Below are 20,190 nucleotides of genomic sequence, written 5' to 3' on the forward strand. Positions count from 1 at the left end.
AAATTGTCATGGAGTGCTAGTCTAAATAAAGAAGTGCCATGTCATGTGTAAATGAGAAGTCCTATTTGTTTAGAGCATGCATCAGTTGATTTATAATTGAGAGCTAACCTAAAACATTATTCAAGTTCCCATCCATACCTGTGCATACAGCAAGAATGCCACTGTTGTCTTTGGAGCCCATTCACACCTATTGAACAAGCTTCTGTGTGAATTGGAAAAAGGTGCAGGCATTTCTTTTTGGTGCAACATTGTGCATTTTCAGTCCCACAGATTTTAGTTGATGATAAAAATGTGAAAACACAAGAAATATGCATGAAAAACGCACAAAAATTCAGATGCACATTTGTAAACTTAGCCGTACTTTTTGTTCATTGGATGAACATTTCTTCACTACAGTTGCTGTTGTAAAAAAAATGAAAAAAATCATTGGGCCATAAGCATAATTTAGTACTGGGACTTTGCATAGTTCATACAAGGGCCTTGTGCTGCCAATAATTGTTAAAATTGTGTCTAATTTTTCATTTTCAGCCTCATAACTTCTGAAAACTCAGGTAGCAGAAAAAAAAAATGGGTGCTCTTTTCTATTTTGTATAGATTGTGAATGAGAAATGTGAAAGAACTGTTGCCCATCTGGTAAATGAGAAAGAACTGTGGCCCACTCATTACCCCCTATAGTTGTAATCTGGTGCATTTTATGTTATCTATATTTTATACAGAGTGTTGATATTCTCTTTTAGGGATTGGAAAGTTGCTTGAAAGGTCCGGACAACTATAACAGCCAAGTTCTCATAGAAGCCACTGTGATAGCACTAACCAAACTGCAGCCGCTTCTAAATAAGGTAAGCATTTCATTTATATTCTACAATGTTATGTTTAAAAGTTATCCTCAAACTAAAACATTTCGCAGAGATGTGCATGCAAAAGACCTAGCTTGGTTTTTGTTTTGTTTTTTTTGTGTCACTGATTGAGTTTGTCAGACTACCCCCTCTATAAAATCCTCTCGTGTCTGTGTTTTTACAGGCCATACTCTGCTCATCTGTGTCTTACATAATTTTTTAACTCTTGTTCATTTGAAATGTTTCATGTACCTGCTTCTTTCCACTGGAGGTAGAAAAGTTGCAATTCAGAAAGTAACTGTCAAGAGTATGTTGTCTCACTAAAGCGGTAGTAATTCACAGCCTTTCCAAAGAAAACAAAAACCCCTGCAAGGCAATGGCATAATGTGCTAGTGTACATTGCATACTAGCACATTATGAAATACTTATCTTAAAATGATGCCCTCCAGTGGTGCGCTGTCACCGTTGACAGGGCTTCCATCTTCCCCTAGTCTTCCTTCTGCATTTGCTGGCTCCTGTCTTTCGGCTGAGCTGTGATGACGTCACTCCCGCACATACACGTTTTACGGCACAGAGCTCTAAAGGGATGGCACGGATCTGCCTTCCCTTCAGAGTGCATGCTCCAGTGACATCACTGGCTGCATCCAGTGTGAATATATCCTAAATAGCACAAGTTTAGGAGATATTCACTGTACCTACAGGTAAGACTTATAGGCTTACCTGTAAGTAAAAGTTCAAAAACGGAGTTTACTACCACTTTAAAAACATTCTGAAAGCTCGGTTAGCTAGTAAGAACATTAATATAGAGCTCCAAAGTTCATAAGTGAACTTTTCTGCTGTGGCCTGCAACCTCATTATTATTCCCTTAAAGGAGAAGTATGGGAATTTTTTTAAATCATACTTACCTAGGTGGATGCAGCATCAATCCGATGCTGCATTTGTCCCCCGTCAGTTCTTAGGGTGAGAACTAAACAATCAAACACCACTGATTGCTCAGTTCTCCCTGCCGCTCTGAGCAGAGAGCTGGGACTGTCAGTCTCTGGCTCTTTGCTCTGCCTTCCCAGTACTCACTGGAGCACTCGGCTGTGGGGGGCGGGAGCAGCTCGCTGAAAGGCTGAGCCAGATGCCGGTCCAGGCTCCTAGGTGGATCCTGATCATATGGTTGGGATCTTTTCCCCAGCCCAGGACTAGCTGAGTGACGTTATTCGTCAGCTGTCTTTAGCCTGCTGTTGGCTAAAAATGGGTCTCAGGAGTGCAGAACTGGTTGGTTCTGCACTCCTGTAATGCACAGGAGAAGTACAGCTAAACCGGCTTTGGCTGTACATCTCCTTTAAAGCTGATCTCCAGCTTTGTTACACTTTACATAGTTTGTTTGGGCCAAGCTGGCACATAGTTTGTTTGGGCCAAGCTGGCACAAACGAGCTATGTCCTTTATTAACACGTGAGGCCGCTGGATGTGCTCTATAGACTGCATGTAACTGAGGCTAAATACAGCACTATGTTCCAGGTGCGAGCTGAGAAATTCCTGTCTCATACCTGGAACACAATAGAGTGAGTCTGAGCAGTGCTCAGCCATTCATGAAAAGCAATGTATTCTATCGATGAATACAAAGCTTCCTCTGGCTAAGTCAATGAGGCGGGCTGATGTGAAAACCTCTGTTTCTATTGATAGAATACAGCAGAAAACAGCACATCCAGCGGCCTCACGTTAGTGAGGGATATAGTTCGTTTGGGTCAGTTGGCCCAAACAAACTAAATGTAAAGTGTTACAAAAACTGTAGATCAGCTTTAAAGTGAATGGAAACCTTACTGAGCAATGGTGCATTGCTGGAGGGGCCTGGGCAAGGGTTTCACTTTTTTTTAGGAATTGTTAAGGAGATGTCTGTAATAGGCAGGCTTCTGGACTCACAGGGAGCTTTAACAAGCTATCTGTGATGTGCAAAAATATATAGATGCCTATTTTTTTTTTATTCCTGACTGCAGCTTTAATTTTTTTTCATCTGTTTTGCATGTTTGTGGTTCAAAATTTTACAGGTCGTGCATGAGGACGCCTGTATATGTATTAATACTGGGAATGTCTGTAAAATGTTTTTGTAGAATTAAAAGCTACTCAAAGTTAGGTTTGATATCTGAAGTGTTTATCTTAGATTTTTATGTAAATATTTTCTAGGATTCCCCTATGCACAAAGCTCTCTTTTGGGTGGCAATGGCAGTACTCCAGCTGGATGAGGTTAATTTATATTCAGCAGGTACAGCACTACTGGAACAAAACCTGCACACATTAGACAGCCTTCGAGTATTCAATGACAAGGTAAATTTATATAGCTTCTAAAATGAACAAGTTTCTTTAGAAACATAGTATATATAAATGTAAACTTGTGCTAAGGGGAAAGGGGGTGCGATATAAGGCATACAAAGATGGAATCAAAAGCTTATTTTATAGTGTTCAGTTGTTTGCCTTAGATTTTGCAACAGCTGTCCTTGTACATCTGAAAACCTGTGTGCACCATTATTTGCTTTACGTTTGTTTTACATTAGAACATTTTTGTATTTACAACAGTTATTAATGTTAAGCAAGCAAGCGTTTTTAGCTATGGTCTGAAGCAATAGTATAAATCTATTTCTTAATTATACAGTACAGAACATAGGCTCCTTTAAATTCTGACCATGGGTTGTATGCTGCCACCTTCAGATGAGGACACTGGCAAATAAAACTGTTAGGACAGCCCATATAACCCCTCCCACTCCCAGCAATCCTTAGTGTTTTGCTAGTGTACTTACGTGATGTATGATCTCTCTACTGAAAACAGAATTCCGACCTATAATTGCGAACTTACTGAAAGTTTCAAGTCGCTCGCATTCTCGTATGTAGAATCATTTCTCCACCTGGATGCTTCAACACCACTTAGGCAAAATGATTGCAGCAGCGTAATGTTGCTTTTTGGCACTAAACCCTGCGTGTGGTATTCAACTCTTGGTACATCAGTACAATGTGATGCAGTTAGCAGCAGGATACTCTATAGGTGCTGGGCAGTGCAGGTTTGATTTACTGGTAGTTCCGGTCCCTCTCCATGGTGGGTGAATTGGGGAGTTTCAACCTAGTGCTTTTTACTCACAACTTTTCCCACACCTAGCCCCCCCATAACCCACTCTCCACACCTTGAAATCTTTCCATTATCTATTCAGGTACACTCTCCTCTTTTATAACTAAATAAGTATTAGCTGCCTCTCTGGCAGACCTAATGGGAAAAGTCTTGGTGTTAATTGAGACTACCGGACCTGCAAAGCGTTAGTATTGCCAGTTGGTGTCTTCTGCTTTGCCTTTGTCTGTTTCGTCCATCGTGGCAGCGTTGCTACCCGGTGAAGACAAGGCAGGTAGCAAGAAGAGGAATAAGTGGACAGTGAACCTTTGGAGTCGGAGAACTCCTACCGTGAAGAATGGCCAGCTACTCTTAATCTCTCCCAAACTGAGGGAAACCATTAAGATTTTGGTGGGCAAGATAGGTGTGCTTCTGTTTTGCAGTTTGAAGCATCTCCACCTTCTGTACCTGAAGTCATTAATATGGAGGTCAGTTCCCAAACCCAAGAAACCACTTGGGTCCTTTCTGGTTCACCCACCAGTACAGAATGTATTGTACAAGAACTGGCTGAGACCATATAAAATATATACACCTCCCAGGAGGTCTGTGCACCAGTACCCAGTGGAAGAGACCCAAGCATCTGTGGTGAATCTCGCTATATCCTGCTTCAACAAATGCTTTACGATACCAGTTGAGGATGTCCCAAAGACCTTGTGGACAAAAGGTTTGAGGTACTCATCAATTCTGATGGATTGCTTAGTGCTCCATAAATTAAAGCTGCTTCCAGTAGCCTTTATTACATAAACTATTTGATGAAATCCCTGCTCCAAAAGTCTCACTTGGCTCTCATGTCAGTACAGGTTCACAGAATTCTGCCATCTGTTTGAGGAAGAATGACTCTTCACTGAGTCTCTGCACACGTTTATCAAGAAACTCATGGGCAGAAAGAGCATTCTTACCCATTCAGAAGAAAACTAAAGCAAACATGGTAACATTTTTCTTGTTTCTGGGTTTTAGAATAGTTGCTTTTGTCCTTCCCAGGCCTCTGCTTCAAAAGCCAAGCTCTCCAATCCGGTTCCTCACAAGTCCTGGACGTCTAAGCCAGTCAGTTCTGCTACCAAGCCCTCCTTACAATAAAGGTCACCTCCATTTGTATAAGTTAGAGAATGTCTGCTCACCTGCCTAGACTTCAGGCATTTTGGATATATTGTCCAGGACATGGTGTCTGACAGATACAGGCTGGAGTTTCAAAACCTGCTGTCTTTTCATCAAGATTGCAGGCCCTTTTGGACTGCTTTACAACAGCGTTTCTCTTTAGGAGTGTTGTACCAGTTCATGGCTTTTAAACACACCTATTTGCAGTTCCAAGGACCACTCCTTTTTTTACAGGTCCAAGAGTTGCATATAAGATCAGCCTGGTCTGTCATTGCTGCAGCATGGTGGAATTTCCAGCATCAATAGACGTGTGTTTGCACATCCCAATTTTTCCTTTGTCTCAGCAGTTTCTGCTTTGTACAGTGGACGAGCAGCACTTTAAAGTGATATTAAAGACTTGCATTTAAAAAAAAAAAACAACACATAATACGTACCTGCTGTGTGCAGTGGTTTTACACAGAACAGCCCAACAGATCCTCCTCTTTTTGGGTCCCCCGCTGGTGCTCCCCCTCCTGTCAGGTGCCCCCACAGCAAGCAACTTGCTGTGGGGGCACCCAATGCTCTGTATGTCCATTCACACATGGAGCTGCAGCTTGACCCTGCCCCCTCTCTTCTCATTGGCTCACTGGCTGTGAATGCAAACAGTGGGAGTCAATGGCTCCCGCTGCTGTCTCAGCCAATGAGGAGAGGAAGTCCTGGGACTAACGAGACTACAGTGCACATCGCTGGATCGAGACGGGGCCTAGGTGAGTATTGGGGGGCTGCTGCAAAGGACCTTGAGCCTTTACAACCACTTTAAGTTTATGGCTCTTCCCATTGGGTTGTCTTCTGCCTATCAACCATTGTCGCATCATAATTCTCAAAGTTTTGGTTTACCTATACTTTAATGAGCACAAATTGCAGAAGCCAAGTAGTAAATTCTGCCTGCATTAAATTATTATAGCCTAGTGGTTGTAGGTTTTTGAAACCTTTTGCTTTTTTGCACATGGTTAATAAATCAGTATTGCTTGGTAATGGGAAATAAAGTTGTCTTAACCACTTGCCAACCGCGCTATAACCGAATGACGGCTACAGCGTGGTTGTCCAGTTCTGGGAGGGCGTCATATGACGTCCTTCCAGAACGCGCCCTCCTGCGCACCCGGCGATCTCTGATCGCTACGGACACAACTGATCACGTGATGTGGTAAAAGGCCAATCACAGCAGTCTTTTACCATCTGATCAGCTGTGTCCAATGACACAGCAGATCACCAGGTAAATACAGTTGCCGGTTATCTGCTGCACAGGAAAGTACTGTTGAGAACCGGCAATTGTCAGCGAACAGATCGGCACTGATCATCAGGACACAGAAGATCAGTGCTGCCCACCTGTACCCATCAGTGCCCTTGAGAGCCACCCACCTGTGCCCATCAGTGCCGCCCAGCAATGCCGTCAGTGCCACCTTTCAGTGCCCATCAGTGCTGCCTATCCGTGTCACCTCATCAGTGCTGCCTAATCAATGCACATCAGTGAAGGAGAAAAATTACCTGTTTGCAAAATTTTATAATAGAAACAAAGAAAAACTTTTTTTTTTTTTTTGCTCTTGTTTATAGCGCAAAAAATAAAACACCCAGTGGCGATTAAATACCACCAAATGAAAGCTCTATTTGTGTGAAAACAATGATAAAAATTTCATTTGGGTACAGTGTTGCATGACCGCGCAATTGTCATTCAAAGTGCGATAGCGTTGAAAGCTGAAAATTGGTCTAGGCAGGAAGGGGGTAAAAGTGCCCTCTAGGGAAGTGGTTAATTATAATTAATTAAGAATGATGCAGAAGTAACCTTCCACTTTTTGAATCGTAGGAGTCTGTCTACAAGATAAGTATACAAAATTGTATTTTCTAATATTAAAAGTTCAGTGCTCTAATGATATGCTTTTTGATAGTAGAATTTATTCTCATATTTATTGAGTTACTGTGAGATTTTGTAATCTGGTATTTAAAAAGCTGTTTTTGTCATTTTTTTTAGAGCCCAGAAGAAGTTTTTATGGAAATCAGAAATCCTCTTGAGGAATGGCATTGTAAACAAATGGACCATTTTGTTGGCCTCAATTTCAACTCTAACTTCAATTTTGCACTAGTTGGGCACTTGTTGAAAGGTGTGTTAATTTGAATGTATTTTTTATGAACACTATTGAATCTGATAGCCTTTGTGAAATTGAGATCACATTAGTCTGTTAGACATGCCCTGATGCTGGCCCGTTGGTATCTTTTTTTTGTTAATTTATTATAAGTACTTATATAGCTCCGTCCATTTACGCAGCGCGTTATATATATTGTACATTCACATCAGTCCTTCACCCTCAAGGGGACTGTACTACCAGAATGTCTTTGGAGTGTGGGAGAAACTAGAGTACCTGGAGGAAACCCACACAGGCACAGGGAGAACATGCAAAACTCCATGCAGGTGGTGTTGTGGTTGGGATTCAAACAGACGACCCTAGTTTATAATATTTTTTATTTTTTAAGTTTTCTGATGGTACCTTTTTAAAGCAGTCTTTGAGTTAGGTAGATTTTATTAGTTTAAAAGCTTCTAGATTTGTTTTTACTATCGATAAGCCATATTTTGTTTTTAAACAAATACTTATTACAGGACAAAGGACTCTCAGAGCACTGTAGGATAGCTAAAAAAAAACCCATACAGTAAATGCTTTTTATGACTTGAAATATATTTTTTGGAACTATCAGCTAAGTGATGAGTGATTGCTCTGACCCAATGGGATTGATTCAAAGGAATCAAATTGGTAAAGATAGCAAAGTGAATGTACACTTTAGAACACGGGTGTCAAACTGGCATGAGGCATTGCAAGATTGACAGTTACAAGCATGGCTCCCAAGGCAGAGGCATGATTGGACTTGTAGTTTCGCAACAGCTGGAGGGTTGGAACAGTTGGAAAAGTCATTTTAAAAAGATATATGCAATAGGCATACATACAATACAACATGACTTGTTGAATAGGCCATATAACTACCGGTAACTCGGGTTATACACACACAAACACATATACTGTCCTCCTCTCTTCTCCCCTATATTGCAACCACATTATACAATCAGCCAGAGGACATTGACAAATACTGTATGCAGTTTATACATTTAGTCAATTTCAATTATACGAGAAGACATATAACCATACTTGCCATGCCTTATCAAATTTTTGAGTGCATGTTCTGCTAATAGGTTTGTTTGTGTTTGAAGAGAACATTCTTAACCAGCTCAATCTCAAAACTGAGGTTTCACCAAGTGGAGTCTTTTTTTATTTTAATAAAGTTGCTTTCCTGGTGTAAAACAAAACTGGACAGCAATATCCAGAAGTGTGTATTTGTTTTATGGCAAGTAGGTATCTAGAGGAAATGGCAAACTCCATTTTTGTAATCATTGGGGAATTTTTTTGTCCAGTCAGGAATAATTGTTCAGAGCACACTCATGGCTGTAGCTGAGTCGCAGCAAGGACACTTGTCAGGGTTCAAAAGTTTGATTTTATATAGTTTTTTTGGGTTTAATACAAGCTTTGTAAGAAAAACAACTGAGTCTTGAGCTCTGTTCCGCTGATAATTGTGGTGAGGAATGTTTCCTTTACTTCCCAAAATGATTCAGGTGACAACAGACTTTTGTCCATTGTATAAGGGATGAATCAAATAGCCTTGGGGCCTGAGATTGTGGAGAGTATAAAGCAGGCACTGGGTTACTCAGGTTCAGAGTCCATTGTACTTTAAGGATGAGTATTTCAAGGTAATTCCCCTTTTTTTGGGGGGGGGGGGGGTCCTCTGGGTGATCAATGTACATTGTAGGATTTTACCAGACTTTGATGCAGATTGCTACTTGTTTCTGCTCTGAATCAAAGGCTATTTATTGTCTGCAGAGTGAATCTGAATGGAAGCGACTTTCATTATTAATCAGCTGATGCACTTACATGTGTTCTGATGAGGACTCTAGCAGGTTCTGCATCCCTTTAGAAGTGATTAACCCTTTGGGAGTATCTCACAAAATTACATTTTTGTTGCAGAGTATGCCAAAAATCTAACTTGTGGGGATGTTTTGTACACCGATGATGTACGAAATGCCTCCACGTTGCCATATTGCATTGAATTTTACAGACAATTACAGCACTGCAGATTGAAAAGGAAAGGTAATTTAAAATAACATTCAGTTATTCAGTTACAAAATGGCTTGTGTAGCAATTGTATATGCTTGGTCTGGCTCAAGGGTTGTGTTAGGTGAAAATGTTCCACCTATGTCCTGTGCCAGGCTCTTATGCTAACATGTAAGTGAGACATAAAAGCCCCCTCACTCTTTTGGGGAGTGGGGCTTATAATACTGACATCTAGTGGTGACACTTCATATGAAGGGTGAGGCGTTACTACAGAGAATCCAACACCAAGAAATGTTTAATTGCCATGTATTTTGGTGCTGAACGGAAGGTATAGAACGGTTTGGCAAGATATTATTATTTTCTTTAGGTTTATTCAGCCAGTTTGTTTTAGGTGACATATTTCCAAGTTTCCGTATGCATTTTCATTCCTTGCAGGCTAACTTGGAACTCGGAGAAATTTCCAAAGTCCTCTGATTTTAGGAAAGGCATGAAGCACATGTTTTAGACCATCAGAATATTTTAGTGTTGTCCATATAGAGCAACCCTTTCTTGTACATTACCCAGCATGATACCGTAGATTACCCTGAATGAAACTATAGATGTGTGGGAATTGTGTAATCAGGTTAGCGAAGGGTTTGATCACCAAGACAAAGACAGAAAGGCGTAGGACATCCCTGTCATGTGCCCCATTTCAGTCATATGTAAAAAAATTTTATTTGATTAATGCAGATTCTGGCAAAGTGTTTGAATACCCGATCGTACTAATTACCATCGAACACGAATGGGTATTGAAAGTAAACACAGCTTTACATTTTTCTATAACTTGTGACAATCTTTAAAAGGGAAGATTCTGTTTGGTAGGGGAATAGCATAACCCCTTTAGTTTCTGTAAACCACAAGTTTCTTTCATGAAAGAAGTATTTGTTAAATGTAAAAGGAGCATAAAGCTCCACCTGCTGGGTTCACACTAGTGCAGCTGCTACTTGGTGTTTTTTTCTCTGCGATTTCATAGTGGGTTTTTGACATGGTTTTCATGGGGTTTTTTTGGAGGATTTTATGTACAAACTCTGTCAAAAACATATATACGTACAGTTTACATATGAAATTTACATGTGGTTTTGGGGCATTTCCTTTGGAATTTATGAGGCCAAAATCTTGCTGCAAACGCACCAAAATAGCTCAATCGTACCTTTTCCAAACGCTACACTGCATTGATGTGAATGGGCATTGTTAAAAATAACATGATTTCCATTGTCGTGCGATTCTGTGCAACTGATTTCATATCTGACATCGCACTAGTGTGAACCAGGCGTAAAGATGATAAAGATCTTCTTCAGTCCTGACCCTAATAAAAAAAAAAATATGTTGTACAAAACTGTTGGGTTTAAAGTACAGGTTTACTTTTGTATGGAAAGGCCTTGATGGGTTCCCCCTCCCCCTTATCTATAATACCAAAAATCAGACCTCAGATGTAGCATATTCCCACTTTTAGCTCTCTCTTGTCTCCCTTTTGCCTGTGTTCCAGTGTGCAGGCACAAGTACAAGCTCCATGAAGATGAATGGGAGAGCCCAACTGGTGGAAGTGTCTGGTTGCAACAGCTAAGCCTTAGTATGTTGATTGGTGGGTGCCAGTATCATCAATGGCAGGCCAATATTGCTTCGTCTATTATTGTTGCGAGACATCTGTTTGCTTCTGGCCACCTTTGTGCCTGCAGGTTTAAATGGAGATCCACTTTTCACTTGTGTGTTATTCTTTACATAGTTGGCACAGTTCTCCTTTTGAAGAACTTAATATTAAATTTTCAGGTTTGCAAAACATTGCTAAAAAATGTTTTTCTCCTTATGGTAATCATTTATAAACGGCAGACGTGTAAAAGACCATTTTTAACATTGGTGAACTGTAAGTACTTTATCATTTTTAGGATATCGACATCCATCTCCTACTACAGTGGCAAGAACAGTGAGAATCCTTCACACGCTGCTCACACTTGTTAACAAACACAGGAATTGTGATAAGTTTGAAGTAAATACACAGAGTGTTGCTTATTTAGCAGGTAAGAAATATTTCAGCGATCATAACTGACTAAATCTATATTTGTATGATTTCTCAGATCTGCAAAAAAAGTTGACAGATTTGATGCGTATACACAAATCGTTAATCCATAGTGATTTTTTTTAAGCTTTCTGCTCTTGAAATATAATAAGTGGTCACAAAAGTTAAATGCGTTTTACAAAAGCAGCAGCATCTTTTGTACCTGCTCATGATTCATAGCCCCCCCCCCTTCCCCACCAGCAACACATTTGCAGTTGCAGCTTGCTAGTGCAGGGATCAAGGGGTTAAAGCAGGTAGTAAGGCAATACAATGGCACCTCACTGCCTGTTTGATGCTGTCTGAAGACCGATCTGCACATGAATCCCTCTTCAGAGACCAATGGTAGTGTGATTGAGCTGTTAAGACTATTCATTAGGTGCCAGAATCTTTTCTTAGTCTACGTTTTGCCAGTTACTTAGCTGCAGGGAAGGAGCAGGACTGGAAGATATTTAGGTGGCTTTTTGTGTGATCGCTCTCAATAAATTCATTTAATGTTGTTCGAATCCTGCTTAATATAGTACTAAAGCCTTAGCCTTTTTTACTTAAATGCATTTACAGCATGAAGGTAAAATATGCCCCAGCAGATTTACGGCCTCCACTGTCCACAAACACCCACAGTTCTTTGTCACCACTGTTCGGTCTGGGACAATCTGCACTGAGCCCCAAGTTTCAGATTGTAGAGGAGACATTGAGGATAGACAAATGATGGGTTCCTGCAGCTATCGTAAACAAAGGACACAGTGCCTCTAAGTGTAAACTGTATGAAAATTTTAATAAAAAGGTAAGTATAACAACTCACATCTTTAAACAGTAAAACAAGCTCTTAGGGATAAATGTAGTACGTCTGAAGCCAGATGTAGGAACTGGTCTGGAGAGGAGGTACCCTGGTCTGTCAGCAGAAGGCGCTGCAACCGGTAAGTCATCGATGATAAAGCTTGGTTGGGTCTCCTATATGTTAGTGGCGTTGTGCGTCTCATGTCATCGGGATGAGACGTGTTTCTGTGTGACCTGCCAGCAATGGATTTACTATTCCCCTCAGACGGACATCGTTCTGCTGTCCTGTCATTTTTTTTTCATTTTTGTCTCCCTGCCCCTGGCCCTGTCCATCATCCCCCGTCATTCTACTTACTCTCCCTTCCTGCTCCTATGCTCCACCTATGCCTGATGAAAGAGCGCACTGGCCTATGCCGGTTCCCTCGCATGCTCAGAAACGCGTCGCATCCCAATGACGTCAGGCGCCCAACGCCATTAGCTCCGGACATATTGGAGACCCAACCAGGCTTTACCATCGATGCCTTACCTGTTGCAGCGCCTTCTGCTGACTGACCAGGGTACCTTCTCTAGAGCAGTTTCTGTATCTGGCGACAGACGTACAACACATATCCCTAAGAGCCTGTTTTACTGTTTGAAGATGTGAGTTCTTATACTTACCTTTTTATTAAAATTGTCATACAGTTTACATTTAGAGGTGCTGTGTCCTTTGTTTATTCTTTCACTCCAGAGTTTTCTTCACTTCATTGCAGCCTGCCCTGCTGCTTACTGGATTGCTTTTGCCCTAACTGAAATTTTATCCATTTATTCATCAATACATAGACTGCAACATTATGCGCCTGCTATTCCCTTTGTCCTGCAGCTATCAGTATGCTTGGAGGAGGGAATTGGGATGTGGCTTGATAGTTCTTGTGTGTTCCTGTGAGCATGCATGGGTTTCTCCTTAGCAGCTGACTAGCTGAAGGAGACACCTGAAAACTGTTATGTGGGAGCAGCTGTTTGTGAACCAGCTGGACAAGAAAGAGAGGTGCATTTTCAAGGAAGAAAACTATTCATATTATGCAAGTCTGGACTTCCTCAACTGAAATTAAAGAGAAAAAAGGTTTCTTATCGCTTTATTTGTTGGCATTATTTATGAAAAATGAATGTATATGTTGGACTGACATATATTTTTTTATTCCTAGCTTTGCTCACTGTGTCTGAAGAGGTGAGGAGCCGCTGCAGTTTGAAACACAGAAAATCACTGTTGCTAACAGATGTTTCAATGGAAAATGTTCCTATGGATACATATCCAATACATCACAGCGACCCCACTTGCAGGTTATTACTTGGTGCTTAATACATGTGCACAGCAGAAACTTTGCAATATCTCCTTGATGCATATTAGTTAAGACAACATAGGAGCCTTCTAATTTTTTTGCTTGTTTCCATAGAACGTTAAAGGAGAACCAGCCATGGTCTTCTCCAAAAGGATCTGGCATGCATCTAGCTGCAAGTTACCCCACAGTTGGACAAGTTAGCCCACGGACAAGGAAGTCCATGAGTCTGGACATGGGGCAGCCATCACAAGCAAACACTAAGAAGCTCTTAGGTTTGTTAAATGTTACATTTTACAAGTCCATTATGTTTAATCTTCTTCAGTACAAGGCATTAAATAGCTCAGTAGAGTGCTCTTTCTTGTCACTCAAGGGACAAGGGAGTCTTTAAACCTTTTGGGTTATACTGTCAACCAAGCAAAAATGTGTAGGCCAGCGCAGGGTATAAACCCTCATGCTACTAGCATGCCTCAGATTTTTGCTATTGTCCTAGGAAATTGACATCTTTTCTTTAGCATCACTGTTGTAAAGACTAACCTATAATTTTAAGAGCACCTTTTTTTTTCTTTTTTTTTTTTACATCGCTGCTTTCTGATGCAGTCTTCCTCAGCTTGGCTTTGGACGATGCTATATCTAGACATTTCTTGACTAGATCTTGTGGGCTAGCCTGGAAGTAACCGTTGGGCACTGGGTTCCCTGTGAGGTGGTTTCCAGACTCCACTCTAGTTAAAGTAGTTGTTAAAGGCTGAAGGGTTTTTTTACCTAAATGTATTTTCTGCACTTAAGATGCAAAGACTGTCTCTATGAACCTCCTTCTCTAACAGTTACTTTTTGGAGATTGGAAGCAACATGAGATGTTGTATGCTCTCACTAAGCATTTGCTGACTTTATACCTGTTTTGGGGGGGGGGGGGTGATTTGTTTCAGAAATGCTCCCTTCCCACCACAGATTCAGCCTTGTCTTGCCTTAACAAGACTACCATACCCATAAAGGAACCACCTTCCTTTTAGGATTCCAACTGATAAGTGGTTGGAAGCCCTCTCCACAGTTCTGTTCTTGCTGATGGGTCATGCCCTGCAATCAGTTTTGGCTGTGACTTTACCCTGCAAAACCATATACAACCAATCAAAAATTTTTATAATGATCTAACCACCACTGAGGAATGGATGGCTCTAGCATTAAACTTCAGCTGCAATGGTTTACTGGAAGCCTTCCTGTATTATTTCGTTCATGTGCCTCCTGTTGGTGCATATGCATAGAGTGTTTTTGCTGAAGCTCTTTTGTAAGAAGCATTTGGTCCACCTATCCCATGAGAGACAATGCTTCAGATCGGCTTTAGATACCTTTTAAGGATGTCATTGGTGGCAAGAGTGGAAGAACCCAAAGGAGCAGACTAAAAAGACATCTTCTTCTCTGTCTGTCAAGAAGTGGCCCTTTTTGTTTTTCCATTTCCTCAACTTTGGTGTTAAAGCTTGTCTGCACCCGCAAAAGAAGGAATTCCAAATAGTCAGACAAGCCTTCTTCCATATAAAGGTCTGCCCCCACTTTCCAGAATGAGTGGTTGTCTGTTGATCTTTGTGGATGCTTTGATAGCTTGTATTCCAGATGCCTGGATCCAAAGGTATCCCAGGGTCACAATGAGTTTTGTTCCTTACCCCCTCCTTGTTTCAAAAGCAATAGGGAGCATTTATACTATCTTGAACCCAAAGGCACTAAATACCTTCCTTCATCAGGGAACGTTCTGCTTCTATGTTTAAAATAGATACTTACATGTTCCCATCTTTCCTGCACACAAAGACTTTCCTGGCTTTGTATAGAGCCCCTACATTACCAGATGTGTTGGCCCTTGTGTGTTATGGCATCTCTATTGTAGGATACTTTAGACGACCTCCTGATAGAGCAGTCAGTGAGAGTTTGTCAGATTGTATTGAAAACTGGAAAACTGGAGTATCTGGGTCTGGTGCTAGACAAATCACAAGCTGGAGTATTCTTTTTTTCCCTTCTGAAGAAACTTCAGACCCACAAATCTCAGGTTCAAACTTTTGAATCCAGAAGCTGCCCAACTCCAACCTTTTGCATGAGGGTCTTTGGGCTAATCGTAGCCTCAGCGTGGTTCACTTTGGACAATTTAATTGCAGAAATCTGAAGCACAATATTCGGTTATCTTTGGTTGTCACCAAGGACAAGGCTTGGTGTCTCGGGAATCTGGCTCTGGAGTCAGGGAATTCCTTTATTTCAATTTTTTTAAAGTTGTTCATGACGGATGCCAGCCTGTTGGGCTGGGGATGAGTCCTGGACACCTTTTAGGTGCAGGGGACGTGATCATCAGAGGAATCTAATCTCCCAGTAAACATCCTAGTGCTTTCCCTTCAATGTAGGACCAACCTGTTTTGAGGGCCATCCAAACTGGATTCAGTTGGACATCACGGCTTTGGTCTACATCAACCATAGGGGAGAAACCAGAAGTTTCACTGTGGCAAGAGAAATTGGTTCTTGTCCTGGGTAGAACTATACTTTGTAGACTAATCAGTTGTGTACATTCCAGCTTTATTCAGGCAATACGTTGCTCTGGCAGACTACTTCAGCCAGTAGCACCTGGTCCTGGGAGAGTGATCCCTTCCCCATCTTGGTATGAATTCTTGCAGACGCACATTGGGCCCTACCAGATTATCCAGACCTAGAGCCATGTTGCCATCCAACAACTTAGTTACTGTCTTAAAAGACATGGCCATTGAAGCCCAGGTTGTTAGACACAGTGACATCTCTGAGTCTGATTCCTATAATGCTCAAGGCTAGAAAGCCCCATAACATCTACCATCAGACAGTGAAAGTATACCTCACTTAACGTGAATCTAGAGGCTTTCACTCCATGAGTTTTCCAATGGGAAAAATTCTCTTTCCTGCTGTTGGGTATGAAACAACGTATGGCTTTCAGCATCTTCAACCACCCAGCGTCCACACTTCCCATTCTGTTTCAGGTACTGTTGGCTCCTAACTCTTTGATCTAAGACCTTTTGTGCAGGGGATCCCCTATAAAACTTGGCCTATACATTCCTCTGTGACTCCATGGGATCTAAATCTGGTTCTCTCTGCCCTTTAGAAGCTGCTGTTTGAACCTATTGGGAACATTCCTCTCTACTGTCACTCACAGGGGAATTTTTCTTGTAGCTATCAGCTTTGTAAAATGTTTCTGAGCTTGCCGCCTTATCTTACAACACAGAACACAAAGGCACATCGGTTGGAGAGATCACCACACTAACATCGCTTGTGCCAGCAGAATACAATGATTGCTTGGGTACAATCAGCCTGCCCATACATCGATCAAACTTTGTCCGCTCCGTGCTGAACCAGCCAAGTTTCAATCTACGTATGGCCAGCTTTAGGGTGGCTCCTCTATCTATAGAGAAGCAACAGTTTTTTGTTTTTCTTTTCCATTTTGGAATAAAGGTTTTACTTAAGTAAGCTGGCCATTGTAGCACTCCTGTCAGTGGTAAATGGTTTGTCTCAACAGTCTAACTACCAATTTTTCTGCACAGCTGGTCTGTTGAATGAAATTTAAAAATAACAGCAGGATCAACAGATCGAAAAAAAACAGAGGTCAGAAACACAAAGAAAGCATTGCTAATTCTAGTGAAAGATTGCATCATATGTCATTTTTTATTTTGACTTTATTTTCACTTTAAGGCACACTCTAATAGATCTATGAGCACCTCTGCCAACTGGTCTGCTGTTCACACCTTCTCCAAGTTATTCCAGATGGACATTTCTTTTTCATCTGATACAGCATCCTTTAGGTGGCTTATTGAGCTGCAGAAATGCTGGTAGTGGGAGTGGTTATACTCTGGTCTGGCCTTACGTTTTTTTTGTTTGCCAGTGTCCACTCATTATGTAGGCAGCAGTATAACCCAAAGGTGAAAGCTTTCCTGTGTTCCTCAATTGACACCAAGAATACAAGTTTATGGTAAGTATGACATTTCTATATTGTCAGGTGTAAATTCCATCAAAGTTTGTAAACTGTTTAACAACATATGTTTCTTGTTTTTTTAACAATAGGTACAAGAAAAAGCTTTGACCACTTAATATCTGACGTTAAAGCTCCTAAAAGACAGGAGATTGAATCTGGCATCACTACACCTCCAAAAATGAGAAGAGTAGCAGAGAATGATTATGATATAGGTATATATCTGTGTAGAATAATATGTTCTGTGGCATTTTGAAATTAATTAAACATTAAATTTATCCCAAGTTGATTTGACTAGACAATTATTTTTATTTTTTTTTTAGAAGTTTTGCCTCTCGTAAAACTTTTGGTGGTTGTGATAGATCTCTTCAAATTGGACTAAAATTTAAGAATGGCTGTATTGTGTAAGAAGTTTGAGAAATATGACATGAACTTTTATGATGATGAAAACATTTAATCGCAAAATGTTTCTGGCATGCTGCATGAATTTAACAGGGCTTAAAGTATTTTGCAACAGCGTCCAATAGTCAGCCAGCATTGATGGAGTCCAGTTGTCCTGATATCGTTTTTTCATTGTGGCTGTGTCCTGGTTAAATCTTTTACTGTGTTGATCACTGACTGCACCTAGATTTTTGGTAAATGCTGAAATTAAATCTTCAGTGATATGTTGTACTTCATAGTCTTGTATGCTGTAAGACGTTTGTCAACAGCTGAATGTAGTTTGGTGCTCTGTAGTTGCCAAGAAAATTCTCAATGGCATCCTTCAATGCTTTCCAGGTGATTTTCTCTGGCCCCACTAACAGATCTTAGAAACACTTGTCATTAATGATGTATCTGACCTGTAGACTAACAAAAATGCTTTCCTAATCTCAGAAGCGGTTATTCTTGGAAACCTCTGTCTCAAATAATGAAAACCTTCACTTTCCTCGTTCATCGCGTTTGCAAAAATGTTTCCTTCGTCTGAATTTTATGTGAAGCAGAGTCAACAAGTAGTCCATATGCCATGTTTTTCTGTCCTGGAACCAAATTCTTTCAGAGTGGATATTTCGTTTTAATGTAAGGTGACTCTCTTGCAGGACACCCCTCACATGTTTGTAAATATTTTATTATATTTTTTTCATGTGACAACACTGAAGAAATGACACTTTGCTACAATGTAAAATAGTGAGTGTACAGCTTGTATAACAGTGTAAATTTACTGTCCCCTCAAAATAACGCAACACACAGCCATTAATGTCTAAACCACTGGCAACTAAAGTCAGTACACCCCTAAGTGAAAATGTCCAAATTGGGCCCAATTAGCCATTTTCCCTCCCTGGTGTCATGTGACTCATTAGTGTTCAAAGGTCTCAGGTGTGAATGGGGAGCAGGTGTGTTAAATTTGGTGTTATTTCTCTCACGCTCATACTGGTCACTGGAAGTTCAACATGGCATCCCATGGCAAAGAACTCTCTGAGGATCTGAAAAAAAGAATTGTTGCTCTGCATAAAGATGGCCTAGGCTATAAAAAGATTGCAAAGACCCTGAAACTGAGCTGCAGCACAGTGGCCAAGACCATACGGCGGTTTAGCAGGACAGGTTCCACTCAGAACAGGCCTTGCTATGGTCGACCAAAGAAGCTGAGTGCACATGCTCAGCGTCATATCCAGAGGTTGTCTTTGGGAAATAGACGTATGAGCGCTGCCAGCATTGCTGCAGAGGTTGAAGGGGTGGGGTGGTCAGTGTGTCAGTGCTCAGATCATACGCCGCACACTGCATCAAATTGGTCTGCATGGCTGCCGTCCCAGAATGAAGCCTCTTCTAAAGATGATGCACAAGAAAGCCCGCAATCAGTTTGCTGAAGACAAGCAGACTAAGGACATGGATTACTGGAACCATGTCCTGTGATCTGATGAGACCAAGATAAACTTATTTGGTTCAGATGGTGTCAAGCGTGTGTGGCAGCAATCAGATGAGGAGTACAAAGACAAGTGTATCTTGCCTACAGTCAAGCATGGTGGTGAGAGTGTCAGGGTCTGGGGCTGCATGAGTGGTGCCAGCACTGGGGAGCTAAAGTTCATTTGAGGGAACCATAAATGCCAACATGTACTGTGACATACTGAAGCAGAGCATGATCCCTTCCTTTCAGAGACTTGGCCGAAGGGCAGTATTCCAACAGAACAACCCCATACACATCTCTAAGATGACCACTGCCTTGCTAAAAAAGATGAGGGTAAAGGTGATGGACTGGTCAAGCATGTCTCCAGACCTATACCCTATTGAGCATCTGTGGGGCATCCTCAATGGAGGGTGGAGGAGCGCAAGGTCTCTAACATCCACCAGCTCCGTGATGTTGTCATGGAGGAGTGGAAGAAGACTCCAGTGGCAACCTCTGAAGCTCTGGTGAACTCCAGGCCCAAGAGGGTTAAGGCAGTGCTGGAAAATAATGGTAGATACACAAAGTATTGACACTTTGGGCCCAATTTGGACATTTTCACTTAGGGGTGTACTCACTTTTGTTGCCAGCTGTTTAGACATTAATGGCTGTGTGTTGAGTTATTTTGAGGGGACAGCAAATTTACACTGTTATACAAGCTGTACACTCACTACTTTACATTGTAGCAAAGTGTCATTTCTTCAGTGTTGTCACATGAAAAGATAGAATAAAATATTTACAAAAATGTGAGGGGTGTACACACTTCTGTGAGATACTGTATCTGAGCTGCATTCCAAGCAACAGAGCCATTACTTTTAGATCTCCAAAGATATTCTAGTTGTATTTGGTGTACTGGATATGCTTCAACAACAGTTTCATGTTTTTGTATGTTTCTTTCATATGTGCAGACCATGTCACAGCTGTTCTGACTATGGCA

The 20,190-nt window shown here is 41.2% G+C and overlaps 1 protein-coding gene across 3 annotated transcripts in view; it reads left to right on the top strand.

Annotated features, from left to right (window-relative positions):
* Positions 1-20,190, top strand: part of NF1 (neurofibromin 1) — a 364,217-nt gene that overhangs the window by 291,872 nt on the left and 52,155 nt on the right. For all 3 annotated transcript variants that reach the window (XM_089678515.1, XM_089678513.1, XM_089678514.1), the window contains 7 exons: positions 738-839; positions 3,007-3,147; positions 7,077-7,206; positions 11,121-11,252; positions 13,246-13,381; positions 13,495-13,652; positions 17,431-17,553. In XM_089678515.1, coding sequence (XP_089534641.1) covers positions 738-839; positions 3,007-3,147; positions 7,077-7,206; positions 11,121-11,252; positions 13,246-13,381; positions 13,495-13,652; positions 17,431-17,553 — 922 coding nt within the window. The remainder of the gene's footprint in view (positions 1-737; positions 840-3,006; positions 3,148-7,076; positions 7,207-11,120; positions 11,253-13,245; positions 13,382-13,494; positions 13,653-17,430; positions 17,554-20,190) is intronic.

The sequence above is a fragment of the Staurois parvus genome, unplaced genomic scaffold (assembly GCF_062004578.1).
Source record: "Staurois parvus isolate SC_StPar_1 unplaced genomic scaffold, SC_StPar_1.0 ptg000206l, whole genome shotgun sequence".
In the NCBI taxonomy this organism is placed as follows: domain Eukaryota; kingdom Metazoa; phylum Chordata; class Amphibia; order Anura; family Ranidae; genus Staurois; species Staurois parvus.